The 27,592-nt window shown below is 45.7% G+C and overlaps 1 protein-coding gene across 2 annotated transcripts in view; it reads left to right on the plus strand.

Annotated features, from left to right (window-relative positions):
* The window catches only part of zmp:0000000660 (arf-GAP with Rho-GAP domain, ANK repeat and PH domain-containing protein 2), a 109,440-nt gene extending 82,175 nt beyond the window's left edge, over positions 1-27,265 (plus strand). For both annotated transcript variants that reach the window (XM_029117473.2, XM_029117474.2), the window contains exons 19-33: positions 3,277-3,340; positions 3,523-3,686; positions 4,016-4,228; positions 4,446-4,551; positions 5,465-5,612; positions 6,853-6,930; positions 12,212-12,286; positions 13,363-13,480; positions 17,432-17,560; positions 18,006-18,145; positions 18,999-19,081; positions 23,387-23,422; positions 23,976-24,039; positions 26,582-26,686; positions 26,906-27,265. In XM_029117473.2, the coding sequence (XP_028973306.1) occupies positions 3,277-3,340; positions 3,523-3,686; positions 4,016-4,228; positions 4,446-4,551; positions 5,465-5,612; positions 6,853-6,930; positions 12,212-12,286; positions 13,363-13,480; positions 17,432-17,560; positions 18,006-18,145; positions 18,999-19,081; positions 23,387-23,422; positions 23,976-24,039; positions 26,582-26,686; positions 26,906-27,244 (1,862 nt within the window). In that variant the 3' untranslated portion in view covers positions 27,245-27,265. The remainder of the gene's footprint in view (positions 1-3,276; positions 3,341-3,522; positions 3,687-4,015; positions 4,229-4,445; positions 4,552-5,464; positions 5,613-6,852; positions 6,931-12,211; positions 12,287-13,362; positions 13,481-17,431; positions 17,561-18,005; positions 18,146-18,998; positions 19,082-23,386; positions 23,423-23,975; positions 24,040-26,581; positions 26,687-26,905) is intronic.
* Positions 27,266-27,592: the final 327 nt, after the last annotated feature.

Consider the following 27,592-nt stretch of genomic DNA (forward strand, 5'->3'; position numbering starts at 1 on the left):
AGAACACCGACGTCAGTATGCAGTTCAGCGCGCCAATGAACACGGCCAGACATCATCAGACACTCGGGTGGCACCATCCCGCCAAAACCCAGGTGCCTCCCTTTATTCTCTCCTGCCATAGTGAAACCACACAATAGTCGAGAGGCGTCCTACAGGAAGTGGCGGCCCTTCAGCCATCGTCCGTCGTCTTCTCCCCGCGATGGAGTTGCCCGGAGGGTTATGTCGACTTAGTCGGGGAGGAGTTCACTCAGAGTTGACAGGACACTGGATTTGCAGCCTTTCAATCGATTGCGCCAGGAAGATGTCTACGGGCGCAAAAAAAAAAGAGGGAAAAAATCAATACATCCCTTTAATCCGTTTAAGGCCTACCGCGAATCAAATCAGAGACGTCTCTGCGTTCCCGCCCCCCTACCTCTTCCTGGGCTGGGATTAGGGAGCAGGGGGTCGTGGTGCTCCAGAAACCTGTTGGTTGCCAGGCGGGAAGCCTCCGAGCTACGAGTGTGCCTTCCTATGGGGTGGGACATTGTGGAATTCAGTGAACCCCCATTCTTACAGGCTTTGCACTGATTGGCAACACAACCCCAGAATTGCTTTAATGTACCACAGAAACATCAAAAGTTTGGTTTCGAGAGGCACCGGTTTGTTTGCTGTTTTGGGTGAGCTCATTCTCAGTGTTAAAGAAATGCTCCTGTGAATCGTTCTTTGCTGTTAAGAAGATTTTGGCTTGTTTTCTGGACCGGACAAAATCTGGACTAATTTGGCCTTTTTCTCAATTGGGAGAAAAGTAAGTCCTCTAATCTTCCCCCTTTTGTGACCTGGAAACTGATGGTTGACCGGTTGAGATTTTCTCTGCTCTATCTCTGTCTGTCCATAAATCCTACAAATGCCATGAAAGATCTTTCTGAAATGTCTTGCTCAAGTGAATGTACTCCGTTTTCAGTCCTTAACGTATTTATTTTGGGATCCACCCATGCAAAGGAGCGTCTAATTTCACGCGAGCACAGTTTCTGTGCACATTCCCTCAGAACGCACCTTTGGTTACCTTTGACCTTTCCCTAAAGGAGTCGAGAAAATTCAGAGAGGAAGCCAGAATTGAGCAAATCAAATTGAGAAAAGGCCCTTATAATCAGCCAGGACCAAGGACGGAGGCATGGCGGAGAAGGAAAGATGAACTGTCTGATTAAAGCTAAGCTGTCACAGTTGTCTTATCTCATTGTGGATCCCCTATTGTTTCAAAACAAGATAAGCACGTCATCAATTCGGCATTGGTTACAGGGGTGCAGTTTATAATATCTCGTATTATTATTCCAAAATTGTACATCTCAGATAAGAGCTGGTCCGGAGCAGTCTGAAAGATATGCTCTGCTCATTCACACGGCGCGGTGCCATTAGAATAATAGCTAATCAAAACTAATCCTCGGATAAGATCACTGGCCAATAAGAAACAAACTAAACAACTAATGTAGACCAAAGCAGATTAGAGCAAGCCATGCTTTTTTAGGGGGGAACCAGACATTACAGATAGAATCCCTCTAATCTAAACTGCTAACAAAACCTGTGACTCTGCCTCTTTGTCATGCTCTCTCTACAGTGTCATAAATAATCCACCCCCCTGTAATATATTTGTTTCTATATCACTGAATTTGCAGATGGCCACCGCGTTGAGGAAAATCCACTTACTATTACTGGCTTGTGTGGTTGTTCCACCTAGCTATTCTAAGATGGATTGCCTAACGGGAAGTCGCTCTGGATAACAGCCTCTGCTTGTCTGAACAGTAAAAATATGCAGCAAAATAGTTTTTGCAAAATAATTTCCAACTTTTTGCAGGAGTTTTTTTTTTTCTCCAGTTGCTTTTATATGACTGATTCTTCTATGATGTGCGCTGTTGTTGGCTTATAATATTTTCTGAAGCTAGAGACAAGGCATAACACGGTTTTATAACCAAATCCCAATGGTAATTATCGTCCGACAAGTCCGCGGTGTTAGCTTCTTAACCCCAGAAACTGAAAGCATAATAGCATTTCTGGAGCTCAGAGTTTGGTCGATGGATTTTGATGTTTGTTTCGAAAAATAACAAATAAAATGTTTGCGTTTCCCTGATAACGCTGCTTTATTGGTAAAGCCTTCTCAAGTCTCTTAGGTTCCTGTTCTTTTACCGAGGAATCAGAGCTGCACGCCTGCCCTTGAAACTCCGCCAAACACAGTAGCAGCACATTTGCCACCAGGGAGTTAAAGAGCGGTTGACTTAAATCAGTAAAGTTGTTGTTTTTCCCCCTTCGGTTGCTTTTTAATTATCTGAGAGATTTACCTCCATACAGTAATATTATTGACAGTTTCTTGACTTTCCAGACAATTCACTCGAAGGTTTTATAATAGCATTGCTCACAGTAACATACGTACCAGTACAGTTAAAACTAGTTAATTATTAGACTTTATAGGGCGTACAATATCTTATCAACCGGGTGTTTCAAATCCTGAATGCTGATTGGCTGAAAGCCGTGGTACATGGAAACTTATGACATCACATACCTTTTCACGGCCCTGACTACGCTGTAACTGGTATATAAGAGGCATCTCAAGGGGTTTGTGATGTTTTACCAATATGCCACGGCTGAGCAGTGTGTCCAGGCACTCCGCCATGTGACGCGGCTATGAACAGCTCTTAGACGTGACCTCGTCCCCTATTACTTAAACTTGGCATAGTTTTGGGCAACCAAAGGAAACCAAATAAGCATGGAAAGAAAGATGCTCCATTGTAAAGTGCTGTGCGTGTAGGAAGTCCTGGCTGTGAAATGCAACGTCTGTTTTTGACTGTTTTGGGACTGTGATCTGATTTGAAACTGCCCAGGCCACCGCGGTGTATCTGCTGACGTCTGACAACACCCGGTGTTCACGCCCCAGTTCCCCCCTGCCGAGAGGCGCCACGCCGGGACGTGAACACGACAGTGGCCAGACGAACACGCTGATGCTGGCTACACAGCTACAAGAAAACCCTATTTACTTCAGTACCTCGAGGCATTTAAAGTAGCCGGCACGATTGCTTTCTGTTCCATCCCTCTCTTTTCCCGTCTCATTCTCACCGTTTCTCCCGCAGTCCGGGAAGACCGGCCTGGGACGCGCAGGACTTACATGTTCCCTGGACCTGGGATGGACACCCTCCCTCTCAGACAGCGCCGAGTTGTCTTCTAAGTGCATTTGCAGCTACGCTCGACTGGAGCTTTGTGACCACACATTGCTCCTCACACGCATCCTTCTGTCGTTGTTCTCCTCCCCAGCTGTTTCCACTCACACAGAAGGTGAAGAGCAGATCCAGGTCCTGCTGTTGGTGGAGGGCGGAAGGTACGTTCACCCGGGGGCCGTTGGTTGGTCTGTTGAAGCTACGTTATCAAGTTGACATATTCATTGTAGGCTTGTCATTTATAGAAGTCTACGTTCCAAGAAATTCTGTGTGTTATTGGCCCCCTCCCTTCCTTACCGAATGGTTTTTTTTGTCCGTTTATCTCTTTCCTGCATCCGAACAGAACTGTGTACATCCATGGTTTCAACAAAGCGGACTTTGCGCTGTGGCACTCGGCGATCCAGCTGGCCGCCGGCACGGACGGCAGGGCGTTGGGGAACCAGCAGCTGACTAAGAACGGCGTGCCCATCATCGTGGACAGCTGCATTGCCTTCGTCACCCAGTACGGTAAGCTCCGCACACCGACCCTTGACCTTTCACGCGCCGACACCCTGAATGCAGGGCACCGCAAACCCACGGAAAGTGACCCGGCGGGAGCTTCCACCGGCTACTGTGATTGGTTTCTTGACAACTACATCGTTGACTGGGGCGGCAGAATGTCTGACCCATCGCTAGGTCGTTGCCTTGGCAAACGCGGGCATCTTTAATGTTCCAAACACAAACGCTGTTCATTGTGGAACATCAACGCACCACCGTTTTCATGCTTTTTTTCCCCCTCATTCTCTCCCACCCTGTCCCACAACCTCCCTTTCTCCCTCCCGTCTCCACCCCTCCAGGGCTGTGCCGCGAGGGGGTCTATCGCGGCCGCGGGGACCCTGGACGTGTGGCCCGGCTCCTGGATGCCTTCAGGCAAGACGCCCGCCGCGTGAAGCTGCACATCCAGGAGCACCAGGTGGACGACGTCACGGACACCTTGAAGACGTTCCTGTCCCAGGCGGAGGACGCCCTGCTGGCCAAGGAGATGTACCCCTACTGGGTATCGGCCCTAGGTGGGCCGAGGCACGTGGCACTTTAAATGAGTGAATGCCGATGGGACAGACCTCCGTATACACGCGCAGTATATCATAATGCTATTTAACTGTTGTATAACACTTAGTGATGATCCTCAGGAATAACTGTGCGCCTGCGTTACCAGAAATGCTATTTCTCCTTTGATATTTTGTATATTTTGTGGTCTCCCCCTTCGACGAATGACCTCCTGTGTAGATGAGGTGGACGAGAAACGGAGAGTGGAGAAGTACTCTATATTCATCCAGGCTCTTCCCAAGGTCAACAGGTCCACGCTGGCTGCCCTGCTACAGCACCTCTATGGGTAAAGGTCCCAGGCTGAAGTATCGAGCTCCAAAGACCCTCTGGTCGACACACACACACACACACACACACACACACGCAGACATCAGTATCCGCATAGCGAGACCACGTATTCACACGGACGCTTCTGACCTTGGATGCGTTTTCTACCAAACTCCGACAGCTAGCGGAAACGTGATGGCATTCCAGTGAAAGACTTGGCTGTGTGTTCCTCCTGGCCGTCTCACAGTTACACCCGTGCTGCTAGTACACCCAACAACGTTGCCGGGCAACACGACACCTTCTACCTCCTCCATAAAAATGAAATGCTTGTGCTTCCCTGCCGGGATTAGCGGGATTGCGACGTCTGGCCGGACGATGTCTCGTCCGATTATTACAGCGCCGCTGCTCTCACCAGCCACAGTGCAAGCGTCAGATTTCTACCCTGACTCATGCTATTGGCTCGGCGTCTTTGGGGAAGTCTTCTGCTGGTTTCTGAACGGTGGCCTAGTTTAAAGACAAATGTGGCGGTTCAGGGTTCTGGCAGTGAAGCCCGTTGTCTGGTTCCCCGCGGTCTGATGAACACAAAGCGTCCAATTCTCTTTTTTTTTTCATTTTCATGTCATAGCATTTACAGTAAAGCATGTTTTATTGCGTTATGGGTCGACCGCTATCTGGCGTTAGCACCCTGAACCTGAACTCTGGATGTGGAATGCTTACAGCCAGCATGCTCAGAGGATCAAGTACCACACTAAAGAGATGATGAAATGCAGCACAGTTGGGCTGATTCCAGTACAACGTGTACTGTGTGTGTGTGTGTGTTGTGTTGAGAGAGTGTGTGTGTTTAACCACAGAGTGTCACTTCTTTTCCCTGATGGATTATGATTCAACGTGTTTGGAAAACCAAGGTCGTGTTGCTTCTCCATCATCTGCAGGCTCCAGAAGTGCTCCCATATCAACCAGATGCAAACCAGAGACCTGGCCAGCGTCTTCTCCTCCTGCCTGTTCCAGACCGATGGACAGACCCCACTGGAGGTCAGCGTGGTCCAAGACCTCATCAACAACTATGTGCAACTTTTTGGGGTACGTTCCATCTCAATGCTGTGAGAATAACAAACAGTGCATTTCAAACTTTCTAACCGTAACGGTGTTTTTGTTTTTTAATAGACTGAGCGTCGGAAAATCGATACTAACCCAGCAACCACGTCTCATTTAGTTTTTCTGTGTTCTTGTACAACTTTGCTTTGTAAACACCTCCTCCCACCCGGGGAGTGTTATTAGTGTCACGCCTTAACATGAAACATGAAATATTTGCACCTCTGAATCCAGACACAACCTCAGTATTTAGGGGGAAGGTGTCAGTGTGGCACTTGGAGCGTTGCCTGGCTAATGGGATTTGGAACAGTTAGGAATGTTAATAATTCCCCTGGGAAAGGCTGGCTCCTTCTCCCTGTCCCATCTAGAGAAGGCGCATTTGCTTGAAAATCGGTTTGGAACGTGGCCAACGTTATCATGAAAGATAACAGTTTAGCTGAATTGATGATGGCCCCGTCCCAATACATAACCCACCACGTCACGTAAAAACCAATGGGACGTTCTGGCTAATTAAGAGTGCAATTCTCTGGGAGAATGTCATCAACGAGGGTCTTTTATCAGACCCAAACCCTCAGCATGTGTATATGTGTGTGTGTGTTGTGTGTGTGTGTGTTTTCACCCCGGTCGGCATGTATTTTCCTTCTCTCCTCCAATCTTCTTTGCAATGCGTAGACCTGACAAGTCGACGTGTTCCCTGAAAACGATATGGGAAAAAACATTTGAATAAAAAAAATACACTCCCGAAAGGGAAATTATAATGTATTCAGTTGAAACCGAGCCTCCCACGGAACAATCCAACTTCCTTGTCCACTTCCTCACGGGTTCAGGAGAGTTGAGTGAGCCTCAGAAACACAACCCACAACAAGAACACGCAGGCCCAGTGCCGCTACAGCTTCACTCTGATCCATTTAGCGCACGTTGCTGCGGAAACGGTCAAAACACTTTTCAGGTGACTTATATCAGTGCTGATCCAATGACACGCTGCGATTTTATTTTAAATCGAACATACTTTAGTTGAAACTCAACCAAATTAAAATGTGCGGAGATGTTGAACCGACCGCCTGTGGGGCTGCGCAGAGCTGCAATTACAGGGGACTCGTTTTCTATTTTTACCTGATGAATTGTTATGTTCCAAGTCCTCTATAATGTACAAAACAACCATTTTCACTCCAAAGTCTTTCAATTTCTGTGTGTGTGTGTGTGTGTGTTATTGAATGTAACCTCACAGGTCAATGAGAACCAACTCAAGCAGATGGAGAAGGAGAACAGTTTTATCACAAGATGGAATGAAAGGAAGGACACCACGGTGAGTGAACCTGCCAGGTCCACTGCCAAACTTTGTCACCCCTCTGGAATTATCTGTGTGTGTGTGTGTGTGTGTGTGTGTGTGTGTGTGCCGAATTCTCTGGCCCAACGCATTTGAACGGTCACACTGTGTTGGAAGGCGATGAGAATGTTTGTGTGTTGGTTAACCTTTCACTGCGACTTTATGGCTGAACATCGGCACTGCAAGAAACTATTTGGTCAGATAACCTGGAAAAACAAATTAATCATCCACCTTACGCTGCCCGCAGAAGTTGAAAAGCGGTTGAACCAAATGCTGCTGTTTTTCCTCACCCAACTCCCCCCACCCAGAGTCTGGCCGCGAGGATTAAAGGGTTAACACTACTTCGGGTCAATTCTATTATAGACCTGCTAGAAAATGGTCCCGAACAAAAACAAAAGACAGAAAATCACTCAGGGACTATAAGTCAAGGTTTTCAGCAAACCGGTAGCAGGATGGATCCGAGGAAACCGGAAAAGTGTCAGATATTCAATTTAAAGCTTTTAGTAAAGAGTGGGCCTCTCAGGGAGGGACAGAAAGGCTCTGTCTGCCATGTTGAGTTTTTCCATTAGGCCTTGTTAGTGGCGTGCTGTGTTTTTATGTAGCGGTGTGATTAGCCTAGCGCCTAGTCTAGCACCTGGGTGGCGCAGGTTGTTCAGTAAGCTGGTGGATGGAGTGCACAGACGCAAACACTACACACACGTGCATGCACAAGTACGTGGTGTACACACAAAACACGCACAGCGTCAAAGACACACACACACACACACTAAAACACACAGGGAGACTCCAACTTGAAAACATCGCTGTCGTTCTTTCTTTTTCTTCTAGCTTTCCCTGTTTTGTTTCCGTTCCTCTCTTGTCTGTGTGACAAGCTCTTTCATTTGGAATGAGGGTTCCAGGTAGAAACCTGGGGGTTTAATTTTCTCATTTACTCAATTGAAGGTGGCCTGCAGTCTTTTTGCCCACTTCTCTGAAAAAAAAAACTAGAGGGTGTGCTTTAGATTGGAATGTTCCAGTCACACTGATGTCCAACAGGGATGCACATGCATCTTAGAGTCAACCCCCCACCCCCCCCCCCCCACCCCAGAAATCAACGAAACCCAACCATGTAACAATGACAGTTTTTGGTACAAAGGGCCTAATAGACAGTATTTTCCCTCACTGCTGCCCCTGCTGGTAGATTCTGAAGGTGTTCTGATTCTGATTTGTAGATGTTCTTGAGATGTTGATTGGGAACTTGAGCCCACTCGTTTGCCTGATCCACCCGGATGGAGCTGATTTCACATTAATACATGTAAAAGAATAGGATAATTTGTAATAGGATAAACACTTTATATTGCCTGCATGCTGACGGACTTACTAAAACAATTTCTTACTGCTAGAGTAGGTGTTTTGGAGTGGAGATCAGCCCTCTCTAGATCTCAACATAACCTAGGCTTTACTGTTGAAATATTCATGCTCCCCACTGTTCCTCAAAAAAGGAATGTTTTGAGTGAGGTACAGAGGGGTTAAAATCAAGAGACCACTGCAAATTAAATGCTTCTCTTCTTCACTCAAAACTTTACTTTTCAGATTTTTTGGAAAGTAAAGGAAAAGGTGCAGTGGTCTCTTAATTTTTTCCAGAGCTGTATATATATATAGATATATATATGGCTGTTCTGCAGTGGAGAAGTGACTCGTGGTTTCTGGGGGTTAGTGGTTTGGGAGAATAAGAACCAGGGATTGGGAGCAGGGCAGCAGCCTTCTGTCTGGGATGCTCTGGTCTTCAGTAGGAAACTGCTTGGTTTTTGTGTTTCTACAAACCATTAGTACTGTGATGACGCGTGTTGAGTGATTAGACAGTTTATATACTCGGCTGTAGCTGTGTTTCTGTGCGGGTGATGACAGACTCGTCGGGCTCTTTACTACTGAACGTTGTCTTCGGCTTTCACTCTGTCTGGATGTGTTTTAATTGATTCAGTTTGATAATGTGCAACTTGACAAGTATGTCTCTTGATTTGAGGAGTCATATTTATGCATTAAAGCTGAGAGATTATGTAGAGGCCTGAGGAAATGACTGCCTATACAAATTTAGAATCTTTCTGATGTGATACAGAAACTGTAAACACAGAATTCTATTAGCCAAGTCATGACAGCTTTAACATACATTCTAAATGGACTGCTTGATTAAACTTGGGAAGTTGTTTCCAACCTTGAGCTGCAGTTTTGATATGATAAATGTGTCCATTTAGGCTTGGTAAAAGGCCGACCGCTAAGTTAAACTCACAAATCACACACGGCCCAAAATAAAACGTGCTAAATGTAGGGCTTTCTAATGCTGCTAACTATGAATCTCAACTCTGGTTATTAACGGAATAACACCCTGTTGAAATGGGCGCGTATTGCACTGATGCTAACTGAACACACCGGTCCCGCTAACGCAAGTTGAGGAGAGAATAGATAAAACATGATTACGACTTCATGAAACACAACAAAATACAGAAAACAAGAAAAGAAATCGCACGTTGTCCGCTTAATGAACCGCCAAAGTCTCTCAACGGCTGCCAACACCGAGCAGCTATGGTTTGAGTTGGAGCCGAGACACCTGTTCCATGTGAACTGCAGCTGATTTTGTACGTTTGCCCCCTGACAAAAAATGTTCAGTCTATAATTTTAGTGGTAGGTTTATTTGAACAGTGAGAGACAGAATAACAACAACAAAATCCAGAAAAAGGATTGTCAAAAATTTTATAAATTGATTTGTATTTTAATGAGTGAAATAAGTAATTGACCCCTCTACAAAAAATGACTTAGTACTTGGTGGCAAAACCCTTGTTGGCAATCACAGAGGTCAGACGTTTCTTGTAGTTGGCCACCAGGTTTTGCATCTCAGGAGGGATTTTGTCCCACTCCTCTTTGCAGATCTTCTCCAAGTAATTTAGGTTTCGAGGCTGACATTTGGCAACTCAACCTTCAGCTCCCTCCACAGATTTTCTACGGGATTAAGGTCTGGAGACTGGCTAGGCCACTCCAGGACCTTAATGTGCTTCTTCTTGAGCCACTCCTTTGTTGCCTTGGCCGTGTGTTTTGGGTCATTGTCATGCTGGATTACCCATCCACGACCCATTTTCAATGCCCTGGCTGAGGGAAGGAGGTTCTCACCCAAGATTTGACGTTACATGGCCCTGTCCATCGTTCCTTAGATGCGATGAAGTTGTCCTGTCCCCTTAGCAGAAAAACACCCCCAAAGCATAATGATTCCACCTCCATGTTTGAAGGTGGGGATGGTGTTCATAGGCAGCATTCCTCCTCCAAAAAAGGATTCATTGAGTTGATGCCAAAGAGCTCGATTTTGGTCTCATCTGACCATAACGCTTTTACCCAGGTCTCCTCTGAATCATTCATATGTTCACTGGCAAACTTCAGACGGGCCTGTACATGTGCTTTCTTGAGCACGGGGAACTTGCGTGCACTGCAGGATTTCTGTCCTTTACAGCGTAGTGTGTTACCAATTGTTTTCTTGGTGACTATGTTCCCAGCTGCCTTGAGATCATTGACAAGATCCTCTCGTGTAGTTCTGAGCTGATTCCTCACCATTCTCATGATCATTGCAACTCCACAGGGTGAGAGCTTGCATGGAGCCCCAGACCGAGGGAGATTGACAGTTCTTTTGTGTCTCTTCCATTTGTGAATAATCCCACCAACTGTTGTCACCTTCTCACCAAGCTGCTTGGCGATGGTCTTGTAGTCCATTCTAGCCTTGTGTAGGTCTAAAATCTTGTCCCTGACATCCTTGGACAGCTCTTTGGTCTTGGCCATGGTGTCCTTTATACACTTAACAAACTGAGATTAGGAGCACTGCCTTTAAGAGTGGGCTTTTAATCTCAGCTTGTTACCTATATAAAAGACACCTGGGAGCCAGAAATCTTTCTGATTGAGAGGGGATCAAATTCTTATTTCACTCATTAAAATGCAAATTAATTTATAACATTTTTGACATGCGTTTTTCAGGATATATTTGCTGTTATTCTGTCTCTCACTGTTCAAATAAACCTACCACTAAAATTATAGACTGATCATTTCTTTGTCAGTGGGCAAACGTACAATATCAGCAGGGGATCAAATACTTTTACCCCCCACTGTACACCCATGGACGCTCAGGAACATGGCACGCACACAAGTCTACCTCTTCCTTACCTGTTCGCTCCGCGGTAGTCAGGAGAATGTGATTAACTTCTTGTATTTTCATGCTGTTTATTGTCACTCCAAGTTTCCCACCACACAACTTCACTGAATGATTAGTTGGGTTTGGGTATGTTGGGTATTAGATGGGCCCGACATATTTCTGGTTGTCTAGAATGTTCTATCTCCCACTGTTAGGCCGTCGTAGGGTCTTTATATAAGAAGGAAAAGTCTTCACTTTTGTTTTCCGAAGTTGGCCTGCTCCCGGGTGACCTGATCTTGAGAAGTTTGTGACGTCGGTAAGGATGTGGCTCTTTAATCATTGTCACTGAGAGAGACATGATGGAGGGAGGTATGGAACGACAAAGGACAAGGACAGAGAGATCTATGGCTCTTGACGCAATGACACTTTCTGTCCAATAGCCTCTCTGCTGTTGTTTTACAATGCAGGAGCAAGGCTGAAGGGAAATTGAGTGTCAGGTGTGAGTTCTAGTCTGGTCTCCATGGTCTCCTCCCAGGGCCCATTTGTTCATAAACTGTTTGGTGGCCCGTGTTATATGAACCGGATTTGTACAGATTGACGAAGACCAGGTCAGTCAAAAGTGGTGATGAAATCCTAACTTGAGATCTGCGCGCTTGAGATTTCCACACAGATAATGAATGGACTCCATATCTAAGATACTCATCTCGGGAGCCTTGTATGCATATCGATAGACTGAGGTTGTCCATTTTCAAAATATAATGAGCATTAATGCTCTAACGTTAGCGTTAATCCCTTATCCTGAAGGGGTGAATGCTCAGTCGGGATATTATGATGTTTGGCAGAAACGCAGACTGTATTTGAAGTACCCCCCCTGACTTGCTACCGTTATTCTGTCAAAGTATCACATCAATCAAACACACTGGATTTAGTTTGACCTTTAGCTCAGAGCACGACCTCTACTACTCTCCCCAAATCCCTTTAATGCTTCACTTTACTTTTCTCCATCTGGGGTCAGACCAAATTGAGGTGGGAAATCCGAACGAAAAACAATCAGTCTTACTTTTCACCTTCTCTCTCTTTCCGTTCCTGTCTTCTGTTCTCTCTCTTTCTGTTTAGTTCTCTCCAGCTGGGGATTTGATCTTCGAGGTGTACCTGGAAAGGAGGTTGCCAGAGAATTGCTGTTTAATCAAGGTAAAGGTGTGTGTGCGTGTGTGAGAGAGACAGAGGGGTGTAAAGCCGTAGAGAGCATGGAAGATGTGAAGGACGTGAAGGAGTAGAAAGGTGGAGGCAGAGCAGGAGGGATGTAAAACAGTACACAGGTTGAGGGAGAGGTAGATGGAGGCAAAGCCGTAGAAAGGTGGAGGGAGAGGTAGAGGCAGGTTGAACAGTAGAAAAGTGGAGGGAGAGGTAGAGGCAGGTTAAATAGTAGAAAGGTGGAGGGAGTAGAGGCAGGTTAAATAGTAGAAAGGTGGAGGGAGAGGTAGAGGCAGGTTAAATAGTAGAAAGGTGGAGGGAGTAGAGGCAGGTTAAATAGTAGAAAGGTGGAGGGAGTAGAGGCAGGTTAAACAGTAGAAAGGTGGAGGGAGTAGAGGCAGGTTAAACAGTAGAAAGGTGGAGGGAGTAGAAGCAGGTTAAACAGTAGAAAGGTGGAGGGAGTAGAGGCAGGTTAAACAGTAGAAATGTGGAGGGAGAGGTAGAGGCAGGTTAAACAGTAGAAATGTGGAGGGAGAGGTAGCGGGGTGGCTGTTATAATAAGGCCGAGATGTTGGTGGTTAAACCTGATGGGATTACCGCCACGGAAATAAACCAGAAGCCAGCTAATCAAAGAAACGTCTGATTTAATTGTGTGAGTAATTGCGTTTTATCAGCGGCAGGGGTGAGCTGCAGGTAACGGTGTCATGCCGCAGGTGTGGAGCAGCGTGCGGGGGCGTGGGAGGGAGGGGGGAGGGAACCTGCTCGGCGGGGCTCTCACTGCCGTGCGGGGCCTTGGCTTTCTGTTCCCCTCCACACAATTATTTTGGAACAGTTCATGAGATCTCGACTTAACTGGGGATGGGTGGGGGTGGGGGTGGGGGTGGGGGGGGTGGGGGCTGTGTTTCCGGTCCTTTGACAGTGATTCAAAGGCCCACCGTTTCTCTCCATTCCCCCCGCTAATTAACTAATGGCCATAACCAACACGCGGGGCTGCGCGCGCTGTGCTCTGGTTCTGTGCCGCGCGTTGCCTCCTCTCCCGTGTGACGACCTTCTTGTGGCTGTGTTTGCGGTAGGTGTCTCCGTCCATGCGCTCCGACGAGCTGGCAGAGTCCGCGCTGGTCATGAGGAATGTGGTCACGAATCCTCCCCACCTTTGGACTACGTTCGAGGTCATCGAGAACGGCGAACTGGGTAGGTCGCCGCCCGGGCATTCCACGGGAACTGAGTTTGTCAGGTGGTCATGAGTAAGGCGGTTGTGAATTTTCATCTTTATTTCTGGATCCCTTTTCAGTGCTGTGCATATTGTCGTCATGAGCTAAATGCTTTCACTTTTTCCTCCCTGTAGGGTTTCAGGCTGGGTATCTGTGAACTACAACTGCTGCTGATGTAAAAAGGGCTTTAGAAAATGAATGTGATTGATTGATTGATTGATGGTTCCTAGCATGTCTCATAACGGAGCTGTCACCTGTCTCTATACATCCAGCCCTTGATGGATGGCTGTTCTGTGGCCGGGACACGGTCTGACAGATTGATCTCATTCAGGTCGCGTGCGAGGGGACACATTCCCTCATCTCAGGGCCCGGCGATTCCACGATAAGGCCGTGACAGTATCTCGGTAATGAACCCGGTGTCCGTGGACGCGGAGGCAGAGAAAAAGAATTAGCTCGGCGTACGTCCTTTGATGATACTACGGTCATTAATTAATCATCGTCATTGTCATCATGTGTCATTCATTAGGCATGATCTCATTTTCTTGATAAACCAGGGAGCTGACCCATGGCTTCAGGCTATTCTCCTCCAAAGATAAGATAATGTATATAGCAGCTGTTTTCAGCGGTAGGGAAGAGCGGCGGCAGGTTAGTCCAGTGGCCAGAGGATTCGGCTCCTAACCCTAACCCGTAAAACGACGAGTCTGGTTGTAATCGCACAGCCCGACAAGGTGAAGAAAGGTCACTGCTGTGTACTCGAGCGAGACAGCTCACCCCAATCGCTTCCAGGTCATTGCTATAAATAGTCATCTGTTCTTAGCATACTTACCTTCTTGAATGACAGCACAAATAATAACACAGCCATTGATCCTGTAACAGCTGTGGGTAAGTGGGAGAGATAACTTGGTCAGATTGTCAGTTCTGCTCACCAGTTTGTGTAGCCGCTCGTTCTCAACCCAAAATGTGACCTGACACTGATTTGTCCTTGGTTTAAAATGGGCTAGGCAATCTATATTAGCCATATTTGATGACAGTTCAGTTCTTTTCCCCCTGCTCAAGACAACAGATGTATTTACCATTCCAGTTCGTTTAAATACAATGTTATATGTTAACAACCAGTCAGGAGCTGAGGACTGTCTCGGCTCAATATGCAAAAAGATGATTCTGCGATAACTGGCTTTAAAATTCCTGAGCACTCATTGATTTGAAGGGTGTCAGCAATTTGGAACCTAGCAAGTTGGAATGCACATAGGCAGAAAAAGCATTGAAAAGACCAAGGGTATCCCTAACTACAATTTGACACAACTGCAGCTAAAACCTCATATTGCTACACCTCCTGTCTGCATACACTGACAGTGAAACGTTTAAGATTTTTTTTTAAATAGGCAATAACAACAAAAATGACATAATACCAAAAAATAGTAACACAGGGAATATATATCTAGTATATACAGTATTTACTATGCAGAAGCGACTTATGGTTAGTACAGAGGGATACTAGGTTGTTGGGGTTTGTGTACAGAGATTGTACATGGCTTATCTGTTCTAAAACTGCTGTTGTGACTATTCATGACCAATTCAGGAAGGGGGAAAGAAATTAAACTAATTATCAATTTGGGGGGCTAGCTTTGATTCGTAGTGTTATCGCTGCCGAATTGGGAAAAGGGAGGGGAATATTTGGATTGGAGGATGAGCAGCTCATTTCGTTGGCCTGAGACTCCCAAAGCCAAGATAAACCATTCTCTCATAAATAAGTTACACACCTGGGATATTTTTTGTTTCCCTCGGATATGAAAAACTATTAACAGGATGTGCGGAGATTGGTGCTGTAGAACGGGAATGGGGGGGGGGTATACAGGGTGGGGTACTAGTGATTTTTAGCTCATAGCGTGTACCATATTAGTCCATGCACAAATTAGGGCGAGATAATAGGCCTATTTTGCACATGAGTGTGTTTTCTAATCATGTTCAGATTTGCAGAGGATAATTGCACATTTTAACTACACAATTATAATTCTGGTGGAGGAAAGAAAAACTATTAAAGATAGATTTTTTTTCGTGCGGGGATTTCATTTCCTGATGGCTATTTAGACAATTTAATTCGGTGACATGAAGATTCCAATAGTTTCAGGGACACATAAAGCTGAACCACATCAGTACGGACTGTGAAAACACATGGCAAACTGTGAGGATAAATGTTTCAAATTTGCATGAAAATTATCGTCATTTTGAATTGCATGTTGAAACTTGTGCTATTTACTTTTATTATTGTAGCATAACTCAGACGTGCATGTCCATTTTCCATTATTATGAGCAGTAGAGGCTAGCGGGTGGAGCCAAGAGAGATGTGGTGGAGGTCAAGGGGGTGAGATATGGTGGAGGTCAAGAAAGTGAGATGCGGTGGAGGTCAAGGGGGTGAGATGTGGTGGAGGTCAAGGGGGTGAGATGTGGTGGAGGTCAAGGGGGTGAGATGTGGTGGAGGTCAAGGGGGTGAGATGTGGTTGAGGTCAAGGGGGTGAGATGTGTAGGTTAGGGGGTGAGATATGGTGGAGGTCAAGAGGGTGAGATGTGGTGTAGGTTAGGGGGTGAGATATGGTGGAGGTCAAGGGGGTGAGATATGGTGTAGGTCAAGGGGGTGAGATATGGTGTAGGTTAGGGGGTGAAATATGGTGGAGGTCAAGGGGGTGAGATGTGGTGGAGGTCAAGGGGGTGAGATATGGTGTAGGTCAAGGGGGTGAGATGTGTAGGTTAGGGGGTGAGATATGGTGGAGGTCAAGGGGGTGAGATGAGGTCATTATCAATGTATATATTTTGCTGCTGTGATTTGGCTTCATCCTGTATAAACATGTTTTTATAGGCTTTTCCAACAGAAAGGATTTGTTGAGGAAAATGTTTTTAATACATGGAAAAGTAGACATTTAATTTTCATTTGTCTGGGTGAGATCTACTGTGGGTGGCTTTGATGGATAGGTCCTTTATGTGCGTGTATAAGTTGGGTAATTCTCTCCGTCCAGTCATAAAGTTTTCTAAAGGTAACCTATATGCCTGAATTAATCTCTTTAATCAGCATATGTGGAAAGAATGATCTGACAGGTGTCTGTTTCCTTGCTTATTAAATGGGATGCAAGTTGCAACTGATTGAAAGGCAGCCCAAGCTCCTGTCATGATTCATCCTATAATATTTTCAGTAGGCCTGGCATTTCTTTTCAGTGGGATAGGCTCGTTTTCTTTCACTACAATATCATCTCTAGCCACTTTGAACAACATTTGCCGCCGATAAGCCTTAAACGTTCGTTCTTCGTGGCAGTGTGCTGTTTCGGGAAATGGGAGGGAAAACTAATTAGACTTGATGTGAGTGGTCTGATGCGTCAAAATTGGACTGTATTTTTGGGGGATATTCAAACCCAAGAAATGCAAAAGACATGATGAGAAAAGCCTTTTAAATTTCAGCTCCACTTTGTGTTGATTTGCTTTGCCGTCTACATGGTGCCAATGAAACGATTTACCTGCTACCCCGAAATCAAGTTAATTTCCCTCGTTATTTCCATTCACAAAATTGAATAAACCCTAGTCAGCCTCTGTTGCTGGAACCTTGGCAGCTTTTGAGGTTGGACACAGCCATTGGACGAAACCATTGGTCACAGCCATTGGACACAGCAGCTCACAGGCAGCGTAGCCTCATTCCTTTCGGCCAATGGCGGTGCCTGACAGTGAAGGCTGTTGCCTAGCTCGACGGCCCCGTCGTAGAGTAACAATGGTTTTTCAGTCTTGAGGTATTTCGCAGAGCCTACTCACTGTCTCCCAGGCTCAACTGACTAACAGACAACCGGTTTGGACCTGCAGCCAAAAACACCCTGACTTGTCAGAAGACTGTCTTGCAGACACAAAGAACTCATTCGCAAAGAGAAATTGATTTGTTTTGTCTTGGGCACAGAACGTCCGTTGCACCACAAAGAGAAAGTTCTGGAGCAAGTACTGGAATGGAGCAGTCTGGATGACCCCAGCTCTGCCTTCCTGGTAATCAAGAAGTTTGGGGAAGACAAAATGGCTGATGCTCCTACAGGTATAGCACGCATTTACTGTGGATCCATAATGTCTGAAAGAAACACTGTGCTCGAAATAGCTGGGGTGTCAAATCAGCTCTTGTACACCAGCATTTCACACTGACAAAGGTATTGATTGAACTAAAAAGCTTATTTTTCTATGAAAACAGGTTCTTTATTGAGAGTTCCACACAGTGCTAAAGACCTTGGTGGATGCCATTGCCCCCCTTCAATGGTTTCAAAGTTTTTATATTAGCAAACATGTTTTTCCATTACTTTTGGGTATAGCTTAATAGATTAATGAATTGAAGTTCTGCACAACAATTACTGGGAAATTTCTAATAATGTTTGAACTAGAAAGGCCAAAATGTGCATTCAGAATTGCGATGAGTCCCTGGCATTTGTCATACTCTCGAGGGGTGAAGGAGAAATGCTGAGTCCTTCGCCGTTGTGTTCATCCTTCAGGGAACAAGCAGAAGCAGTTGATCAGAGGGGAACAGGTGAAGTTCAGTGATGGGTCCTCCAAGCTGCTTTCTGGCCATAAATTCCAAGACAGATACGTCATCCTCCGAGATGAGAAGCTGCTACTGTACAAAGAAATTAAAGTAAGTTGTGTGCGTTTGTTTGTTTGTTTTTGTTTGTGTGTGTGTGTGTGTATTTGCTAGTGGTTATTTGCATCTGTGTTTGTGTTTGTTTGCCAATTATACACTGTTTATACACAATGTGTATCTGCAATCCAAAATGGGGCACTTTGTTCTTCTGCCTTCATTTGTTCTCCGTAGCGCACACAAACACACACACACACACACAAACGCACAAACACGCACACACATCACTCAGACAATGAAGTGTTTTACTGTGAATCCCCCCAGTCTTAGCGTTATAGCACTGGAACTAGAAGGCGTCAGAATAGGTGGAGTGTCTCCGCTCAGGGATCAGACTCCCATGGGGCCGTTCTCCCTGAGCGCCATGCTCCAGTTGGGCTGCGGCCTGTAAAGAAGTGTGAAGATGATTCAATAACGGCTGGAGGTTGAGGCACAGAGAGATTGGAAGGAGTTATGGAGGGAGGGGACTTTAAATGAAGGCTGTTCTTTCCTTAATTAGTGGTATATCAGGCTGCTCCACAATGTGGCTAATTATCGTGCGAAGAAGGTGGAAATTTGCAGTGTAGCGGAAATTTAATTGATTTTCTGAGGCGTTTCTTTTTGTGTGTGTGTGTGTGTGTGTGTGTGTGTAAGTGTGTGGCCATAAGTAGCAGTTATATGTCTGACCTGACATTGACGTCAGGCAGTGGAGTAGTGTCAATTATTTTCAGGTGATGATGGTTTCTGGGCGCCATGAGTTTGGCCGACCCGTCTGTTTTACTCCTTTGCAGAAGGCTGTGGGGTTATTTGGGTGGGTTGGACCTGTCACTGGTGGTGTCATTGTCCACTGCCCTTTACCTTCCATGTCTTCTAGAGCACTAAGCCAGAGAGGGAGATCTCCTTGAAGTTTGTTAAGTGTTACCTGGGCCTGAAGAGGAAGCTCAAACCGCCCACCAGGTAAGTATCTGTGACACTGAGAAATCTCATCTTGTGTGTCATTACTCGAACCTCATGAATAATCATACTTGAGGGAGAGGCAAGATAATGAGGCTTTACTGGCCTGGAAGCTTAACCTCAACCATATTCCTTTACCCTTTCTTTAACCTAACCCCAGACCCTAACCCCATAACCCTGTCCTAACCCTAACCTTTACCCTGTCCTCACACCTAACCCCCCGACCCTAACCCCCTAACCCTATCCTAACCCTATCCTAACCCCCTAACCCTATCCTAACCCCCTAACCCTATCCTAACCCCCTAACCCTATCCTAACCTCCTAACCCTAACCTAACCCCCTAACCCCCTAACCCTATCCTAACCCTATCCTAACCTCCTAACCCTATCCTAACCCCCTAACCCTATCCTAACCTCCTAACCCTATCCTAACCCCCTAACCCTATCCTAACCTCCGAACCCTATCCTAACCCCCTAACCCTATCCTAACCTCCTAACCCTAACCTAACCCCCTAACCCCCTAACCCTATCCTAACCCTAACCCTAACCCTATCCTAACCTCCTAACCCTATCCTAACCCCCTAACCCCCTAACCCTATCCTAACCCTATCCTAACCTCCTAACCCTATCCTAACCCCCTAACCCTATCCTAACCCCCTAACCCTATCCTAACCCCCTAACCCTATCCTAACCTCCTAACCCTAACCTAACCCCCTAACCCCCTAACCCTATCCTAACCCCCTAACCCTATCCTAACCCCCTAACCCTATCCTAACCCCCTAACCCTATCCTAACCCCCTAACCCTATCCTAACCTCCTAACCCTAACCTAACCCCCTAACCCTATCCTAACCCCCTAACCCTATCCTAACCCCCTAACCCTATCCTAACCCCCTAACCCTATCCTAACCCTATCCTAACCTCCTAACCCTATCCTAACCCCCTAACCCTATCCTAACCTCCGAACCCTATCCTAACCCTATCCTAACCTCCTAACCCTATCCTAACCTCCTAACCCTATCCTAACCCTATCCTAACCTCCTAACCCTATCCTAACCTCCTAACCCTATCCTAACTCCCTAACCCTATCCTAACCTCCGAACCCTATCCTAACCCTATCCTAACCTCCTAACCCTATCCTAACCTCCTAACCCTATCCTAACCCCCTAACCCTATCCTAACCTCCTAACCCTATCCTAACCTCCTAACCCTATCCTAACCCCCTAACCCCCTAACCCTATCCTAACCCTATCCTAACCCTATCCTAACCTCCTAACCCTATCCTAACCCCCTAACCCTATCCTAACCCCCTAACCCTATCCTAACCCCCTAACCCTATCCTAACCTCCTAACCCTATCCTAACCTCCTAACCCTATCCTAACCCCCTAACCCTATCCTAACCTCCTAACCCTATCCTAACCTCCTAACCCTATCCTAACCCCCTAACCCTATCCTAACCCCCTAACCCTATCCTAACCCCCTAACCCTATCCTAACCTCCTAACCCTAACCTAACCCCCTAACCCTATCCTAACCCCCTAACCCTATCCTAACCCCCTAACCCTATCCTAACCCTATCCTAACCTCCTAACCCTATCCTAACCCCCTAACCCTATCCTAACCCCCTAACCCTATCCTAACCCTATCCTAACCTCCTAACCCTATCCTAACTCCCTAACCCTATCCTAACCTCCGAACCCTATCCTAACCCTATCCTAACCTCCTAACCCTATCCTAACCTCCTAACCCTATCCTAACCCCCTAACCCTATCCTAACCTCCTAACCCTATCCTAACCTCCTAACCCTATCCTAACCCCCTAACCCTATCCTAACCCAATCCTAACCCTATCCTAACCTCCTAACCCTATCCTAACCCCCTAACCCTATCCTAACCCCCTAACCCTATCCTAACCCCCTAACCCTATCCTAACCTCCTAACCCTAACCTAACCCCCTAACCCTATCCTAACCCCCTAACCCTATCCTAACCTCCTAACCCTATCCTAACCTCCTAACCCTATCCTAACCCCCTAACCCTATCCTAACCTCCTAACCCTATCCTAACCTCCTAACCCTATCCTAACCCCCTAACCCTATCCTAACCCCCTAACCCTATCCTAACCCCCTAACCCTATCCTAACCTCCTAACCCTAACCTAACCCCCTAACCCTATCCTAACCCCCTAACCCTATCCTAACCCCCTAACCCTATCCTAACCCTATCCTAACCTCCTAACCCTATCCTAACCCCCTAACCCTATCCTAACCCCCTAACCCTATCCTAACCTCCGAACCCTATCCTAACCCTATCCTAACCTCCTAACCCTATCCTAACCTCCTAACCCTATCCTAACCCCCTAACCCTATCCTAACCCTAACCCCATAACTCTATCCTAACCCTATCCTAACCCTATCCTAACCCTAACCCCCTAACCCTATCCTAACCCCCTAACCCTATTCTGTAATGGTATCCTCACCTTCCTCACACATAAAAATAAATACGATTTAAACTGTTAAATAATTGCGTGAAATATGTAAAATAGTTAATTCCCCCATAAAATAAGGCAGCACATTTTGTATAAATATGGACAGTAATATGTACACGGTGTACAGTGTAAATTGAAGACAAAGGTAATAAGATTAGCCAGCTAGCTGAAGGAGAGATGAATTAGAAAGCTCTGACAGTTGGGTGCATCCTCCTGATGAAGACATCTATGGCTGCCGGGTGTTGGACTGGAGGGTAGGAACGGCGCTGTACTCCAGAATAAGCTGGGAGCTTTGTTTTTTTATTGCCTTTGATCTGTCTTTTGGTGGTGTTGTTTTCTGGCCTGAAAGTAAAATCATTATTTCCAAAAACTGTTATTATGGTGGATAAATGATTATTTGTTCATTAGCGCCTTTCTTCCTCTGTGATGTCATTGTCTCGCGGGGTGTGTTTCTAATCCAGAGGACTTGTAACGATCTCTCCGCACCACGGATACTTAAACCACTCCCAGCTCCGCCTTATTTTTCACAATAACACAATTGATTAAATGTAATTACGTTTTAACAAATACAAATTATCGGTCTGCTTCCTCAGAATTGGGAAATATTGCTGCCACTTTGGGTTATTTTAATAATGTTGTATTATCGTAATTTATGACTGATGTCAAGCCAGCTGTGTTTTTTGTTGGCAGAAGGAGATGGGGGACAGGCCCAAACCAACGCAATGTTTCATATTACCCAATTATAATTTCTCATAATTTTCTCTGTGTCAGAATTAGAGTCGGTGGGGAAGCATGAAAAATGAATGTGCTATGTATATTGTATATGTTTTCACTACCGAAGGGGACAATTGGGGATAAGAGAAAATAAAAGGATTGCTAGTGATGGTCTTGTGAAAGGGGGAGTGACGCAGAGAGTGAGCGAGGAAGATGCAGAGGAAGAGGAAGCAGAAGTGAGACAAGCGAGCCAAAAAAAAAAACAGCGAAAGACGGTGAAAACGGACGGCAGACAGGCACAGGAAGGAACGGAGAAAAATCCAGAAGGAGTACGAATGAGAGAGAAATAAATAAATAAAAGATAGAGAGGCTGCGGGAGTCATGGAGACAGGAGGTGAGGGGATCTAAGACACATCATTAAGACTGGGTCTGCCTGAGAAGGGGCGTGGAGGGGGTCAGCGAGGCCGGGTTAGCCAGCCAGGGTTTAGATAGGCTTCAGGCTCTCTCTTCTCATCTCTTTGGTTTGTCCATTCCGTTCCTCTCTTCACCAGCGGGGATTTCGGAGAGAGGTGGAGGCCGGCCTTTTCCTCCTTTACCTAGCCAAATTCACATCCCACCCCCTTTCTCTGCTCTCAGCACTCCCCATCCCCCACTTCATCTATGTCTCCATCCAGGGGGTCTGGATACTGGGAAAGATTAAGGAGCTGGATCGCTGATTAAGCAGCTGTACTCATTACTGAAATAACCTGATGGCCGTGGGCCTACCTGCGCGCGCGTTAACAGGTTTTAGAAAACGAACGGTCGTGTTGCATCTGTCCTCTGAACATATTGTACATATGTACATGCGGTACATATAGTTGCGCTCACTCTAATATGCATAAACATTAACATACATTAACATACATGCTAATCGAAAGAGTTACGAAAGTGGTTTGGAAGTCACAGCTGTTTCGGTCACCAAGTGTCATGTTTGTCCAACCGAACCTTCACTCTGTGTTCTTTCGTGGTCGCCGAGTTCGGGAGTTTGCTGTGGCAACTTTTCACCGGAGTGTGGGTCACTCGTTGCCGGAAAAAACAAAGTTTAAGGCATCTTCTCTTTTTCCCTTAATAGCTGGGGCTTCACGGTCTACTCAGACAAACTGCAGTGGTGAGTGCCTTTTACTTGTTCTGAAATGCAATAATTCAATACCTTCGCCCTCCTCTTTCATTCTATTTTTGAATCAGAGGTTGACGGGGGAAAAACAAGAGGTTGAGACGGAACGACGTCTCCCGCAGATAAATCCGATATTTTTCACTGTTAAAAATGAAGGACGTATTTTGCCCTCAACCTCTTGTGTGCTGAAGTGTCGAGGGCCGGATAAGTGAGACATTTTATTGTTTTTTTAAGTATCTCTTTACTTTATTACACTTTTATCCCAAGGTAGAGGTTGCCCCCAGATTCAGGTTGAGATCAATCGTATTTCACAGTTCAAAGACCGAACGACGTCTTAATGGGTTGAAAGTTGGATGAACTGCTTGAGTCCTGCTTTTTAAAAGTATGAAAACCAAAGGTCTGCCATTCCAGACCACAGCAGTTTCTGACAGGACGCCTGAGTGGGGTTTCACGCATCCACCTTTCGGAGGGAAACGGAAGTTAGGATGAAGATGCCGTATATCTGAGGTATAACAGTATGTTTCAAATGTCATTTTATGACCCCCAGGCATTTCTGCTGTGAAGGAAAGGAGTCTCAGATAGGATGGGTAAACGACATCATCACAATGAAGGTATGTTGACTCTTATTGGACGATTGGGACACATTTTCTTTTTTTTCTCATTTGAAAGGGCGTGTTCAGCCGGCAGTTTTTCACTGTGTTTAAGGTCATTTCAACACAGTGAATTCATTTTGAAACGCTGTAATATAAGCCCTTCTGGTGTAGAATGATCACTCAAGATACACGTAATGTATGAGTTTAATGCTAGGATGTGGTTTCATTATATGGTTTCTTTCCACCTAGAGTATGAAAACAAAATCATTCCGGAACAAATGACAATGATACACCCTGAGAATGCATTGCCGTTTTCTTCTTTCACCTTTCGTATTCCAATGAAAAATAGTTTGATTACCACTCAGGGTAAACTGCATCTGTAAACGAGCAACACAATAAATCACATTTACTCCCCCCCCAAATCATAATTCCCCATTTCCATTGTTACCCTAAATGGGGGGGGGGTTACAAAACTAGATAAATAACGGGAAAGTGTGCTGTGAAGTTTTTCGAGATCACTCTGTGATAACATAAATCACATTATGTGGAATGTCTCTTAGCCCCCTGGAATAGGCTCAGGAGACTGTAACAATCACATTGGCGAGCAGTGCAGCAGAGTGCTTAGCCCGGAGATACAGTTAAGCATTGTTACCGTCAGTGGCTGACACAGCAACCAGACGGCATAAATAATGCAAAGAGAAGCAAACACTGGGAGAGAAGTTACAGATGTTTCAGATGAGCGAGAGAATATCACTCTCTGTCTCTTCTTATATTGTTCTCTCTCTCTCTCGTTTCCTCACTCTGCCTCTCTCACAACTTCCTCTCTGTTTCTTGGTATTCTTCCCAGGGCGGCTTTGGAAGTCTTTTTTTTATTTTATTCTTTACAGACGGAGTAAGATTTTCTAATAAAGAATAGACTGTTGTCATTACTGTGAGAAAACGGTAGCTTTGTAAGTGACACAGACACACAGTCAACTGCTATTGTGTTCCCTTATCCTAAACCAAAGACCTAACCTGAGATCCTAGATCGGACCAGAGGTCTTTCCTCAAATGATTCTGAAACACAGTTTGTGACCTCATGGATAGACTAGTTGACATCAGTTTGCCGCCGCGCTGTTTGTGCATAGTGATCTCATTACATTACTATCATCCCTTGTGTTTATAGTTCATCACAGTTCAGACCTCCTCTTTAGTCAATTACTTTAGGCACAGCAGAGAAAGCGCCAACAATTCTCAGAGGAATATTGATCTAAACGGGAAGGCAATATTTGGCCGGAGCGTTGGCTATTTGTATTCTTCTCTCAAGGGTATGTGTGCTCCAGTGCGAGAAACACTGACTTTCGCCTGCCCTTTCTAGAAGCTTTCAGCTCTTGGAGTCAACCCCAAACAACTAAATCTATAGCAGACCAAGCAGGCTAAAAATATTATACTTCTCCCAAAGCTGCTAAGTAGTGGGATTGGCGGCTTCCACCAGACTTGTGGGAAGGGCAGAGCAAGAGAGAGAGGACTAAAGTGAGGGAGAGAAAAAGAAAACACTTCAATCCTCTCCCCGTCCTTTTACCTGTTAGCAGGCATTTGGCTTTCGGAAATTGTTTCCATGGCAACTGGTGCAGAATGTCTCGTGTGTTTTTTTTTTTGTTTTTGTTGTTGGTGTTTGAGGAGAGGGAGTGAGTGAGTGAGCTAGGCTCCGACAGGTACGAGCACAGTTGGAAGTAAGGATGTGAAAGAAGAGGAATGGGTTCTCAGGTCAGCCTGTAACCAGGAAGTGAACAAGTTGTTATATTTCCGGACGCGCTAGTGCTAGCCGCTGGCTCACCATCAATTCTGTGGAAAGTATACCCAGGCCAGTTTCAGAAGGGACGGCCGCACCGCTGACTGCTATTGCTGACAAAACTCTTATTCCCCAATGGTGTCAGAGACCATGGAACAGGGGACACTGGTAGTAGGGTTTCAGAAATGCAACACATGAAATTGTTATGTGCAATTTTGAATTGGGATTTCAGAAAAAGTAATAGTGGACCGATGGTGTTTCACAGTGTTTTCCACCAGGGTTGTGATTGCCTGTGATATTTGCCTATTGATTTATTTGCCCCCCGGCACGGACCAACTCTCGAATAGGAAATGCTGCTTGCAGAATAATCTACACGGCTCAATTCTGGTTCATGCACGAAATTATGTAGAGTCATATTAACGTCTAAATGGCGCTAACATGTATTTTCTATAACAGCATATGGAATTTTTACAGCCTTTTAAAACTGCCAGATGAAAGTGAAAGTTTAGCATTTCATACAGAGTTGGGGAAATTGCTATTTTATGAAAGAAGCATACTGCTCTTGTAATTTACTTATTTCCAAAACCGTGTGTTTCCAGTATTTTCTTTTTCATCTGAAACCTATACGTTTTCTCCAAATAGATTCCTGGTAAAAAATAAATAAATAAACGCATTTCCATACATTTGTGTGGTCAAGTTTTTGCGAAAATTTGCAAAAATGTGTTTAGCATGCCAATTAGACGTCCAGTAGTACAATGTGTTGACCTATGTGGGTGTTAATGTCTTCAGCATGGAGGAGGCTTCTGTTCAAAGAACAGAGATGAGGGAAGATCCACAGTTCACGCAAGAGTCTCAGCAGCCCCTCAGAGTCCACAGAACACTAAACGCAAATATGTAAGTCTCCCTATTATATCTTTACCGTCAATTAGCTTCAAGAAGTGAACAAAGCAAATACACCTATACAGCGACTGTAGTACACCTTTCTATTTGCTGTGTTAATAACTGTACAGACCTTGAACCATTGCAAACAAGAGATTATCACATCAGGAGGCCAGAGATTAATTATCACGATCAAGAGGTTAACCCTTTCTCTATCTCTCCCTCCTGTTGCAGTCAGTTGAAAAGATCTCCCTGAACATCGGAGATATGAAAACAAGGGCCAGCGAAGACACCGGCGGTCTCCAGCGCAAGTCAGCCCTGGTGGCTGACTGCTTGAAAAAGAAAGAACGCCTGTTGCCCCGTGAGACTGTTCAGAGAAGAGCCTCTGCCGGGGCGATCCAGGCCCTGCACAGCCCGTCCCCGGGCGTCGAGCCCCAGCGGAGTGTCTTTAAGAGCCCCAACCGGAGGCCTGGGCTGGGGAGAGACAGGGCTTTAATGCCCCCCAGTCTACTCAACGAACTTAACTCTGTACTGAGCAAGACGGGCCGTAGCGCCAAAGAGGAGAAGAGCTGAGAGGTCGAGATACACACAGAGGAGAAGAGCTGAGAGGTCGAGATACACACAGAGGAGAAGAGCTGAGAGGTCGAGATACACACAGAGGAGAAGGGCTGAGAGGTCGAGATACACACAGAGGAGAAGAGCTGAGAGGTCGAGATACACACAGAGGAGAAGAGCTGAGAGGTCGAGATACACACAGAGGAGAAGGGCTGAGAGGTCGAGATACACACAGAGGAGAAGAGCTGAGAGGTCGAGATACACACAGAGGAGAAGAGCTGAGAGGTCGAGATACACACAGAGGAGAAGAGCTGAGAGGTCGAGATACACACAGAGGAGAAGAGCTGAGAGGTCGAGATACACACA

This window comes from Esox lucius, chromosome 24 (assembly GCF_011004845.1).
Source record: "Esox lucius isolate fEsoLuc1 chromosome 24, fEsoLuc1.pri, whole genome shotgun sequence".
NCBI lineage: Eukaryota > Metazoa > Chordata > Actinopteri > Esociformes > Esocidae > Esox > Esox lucius.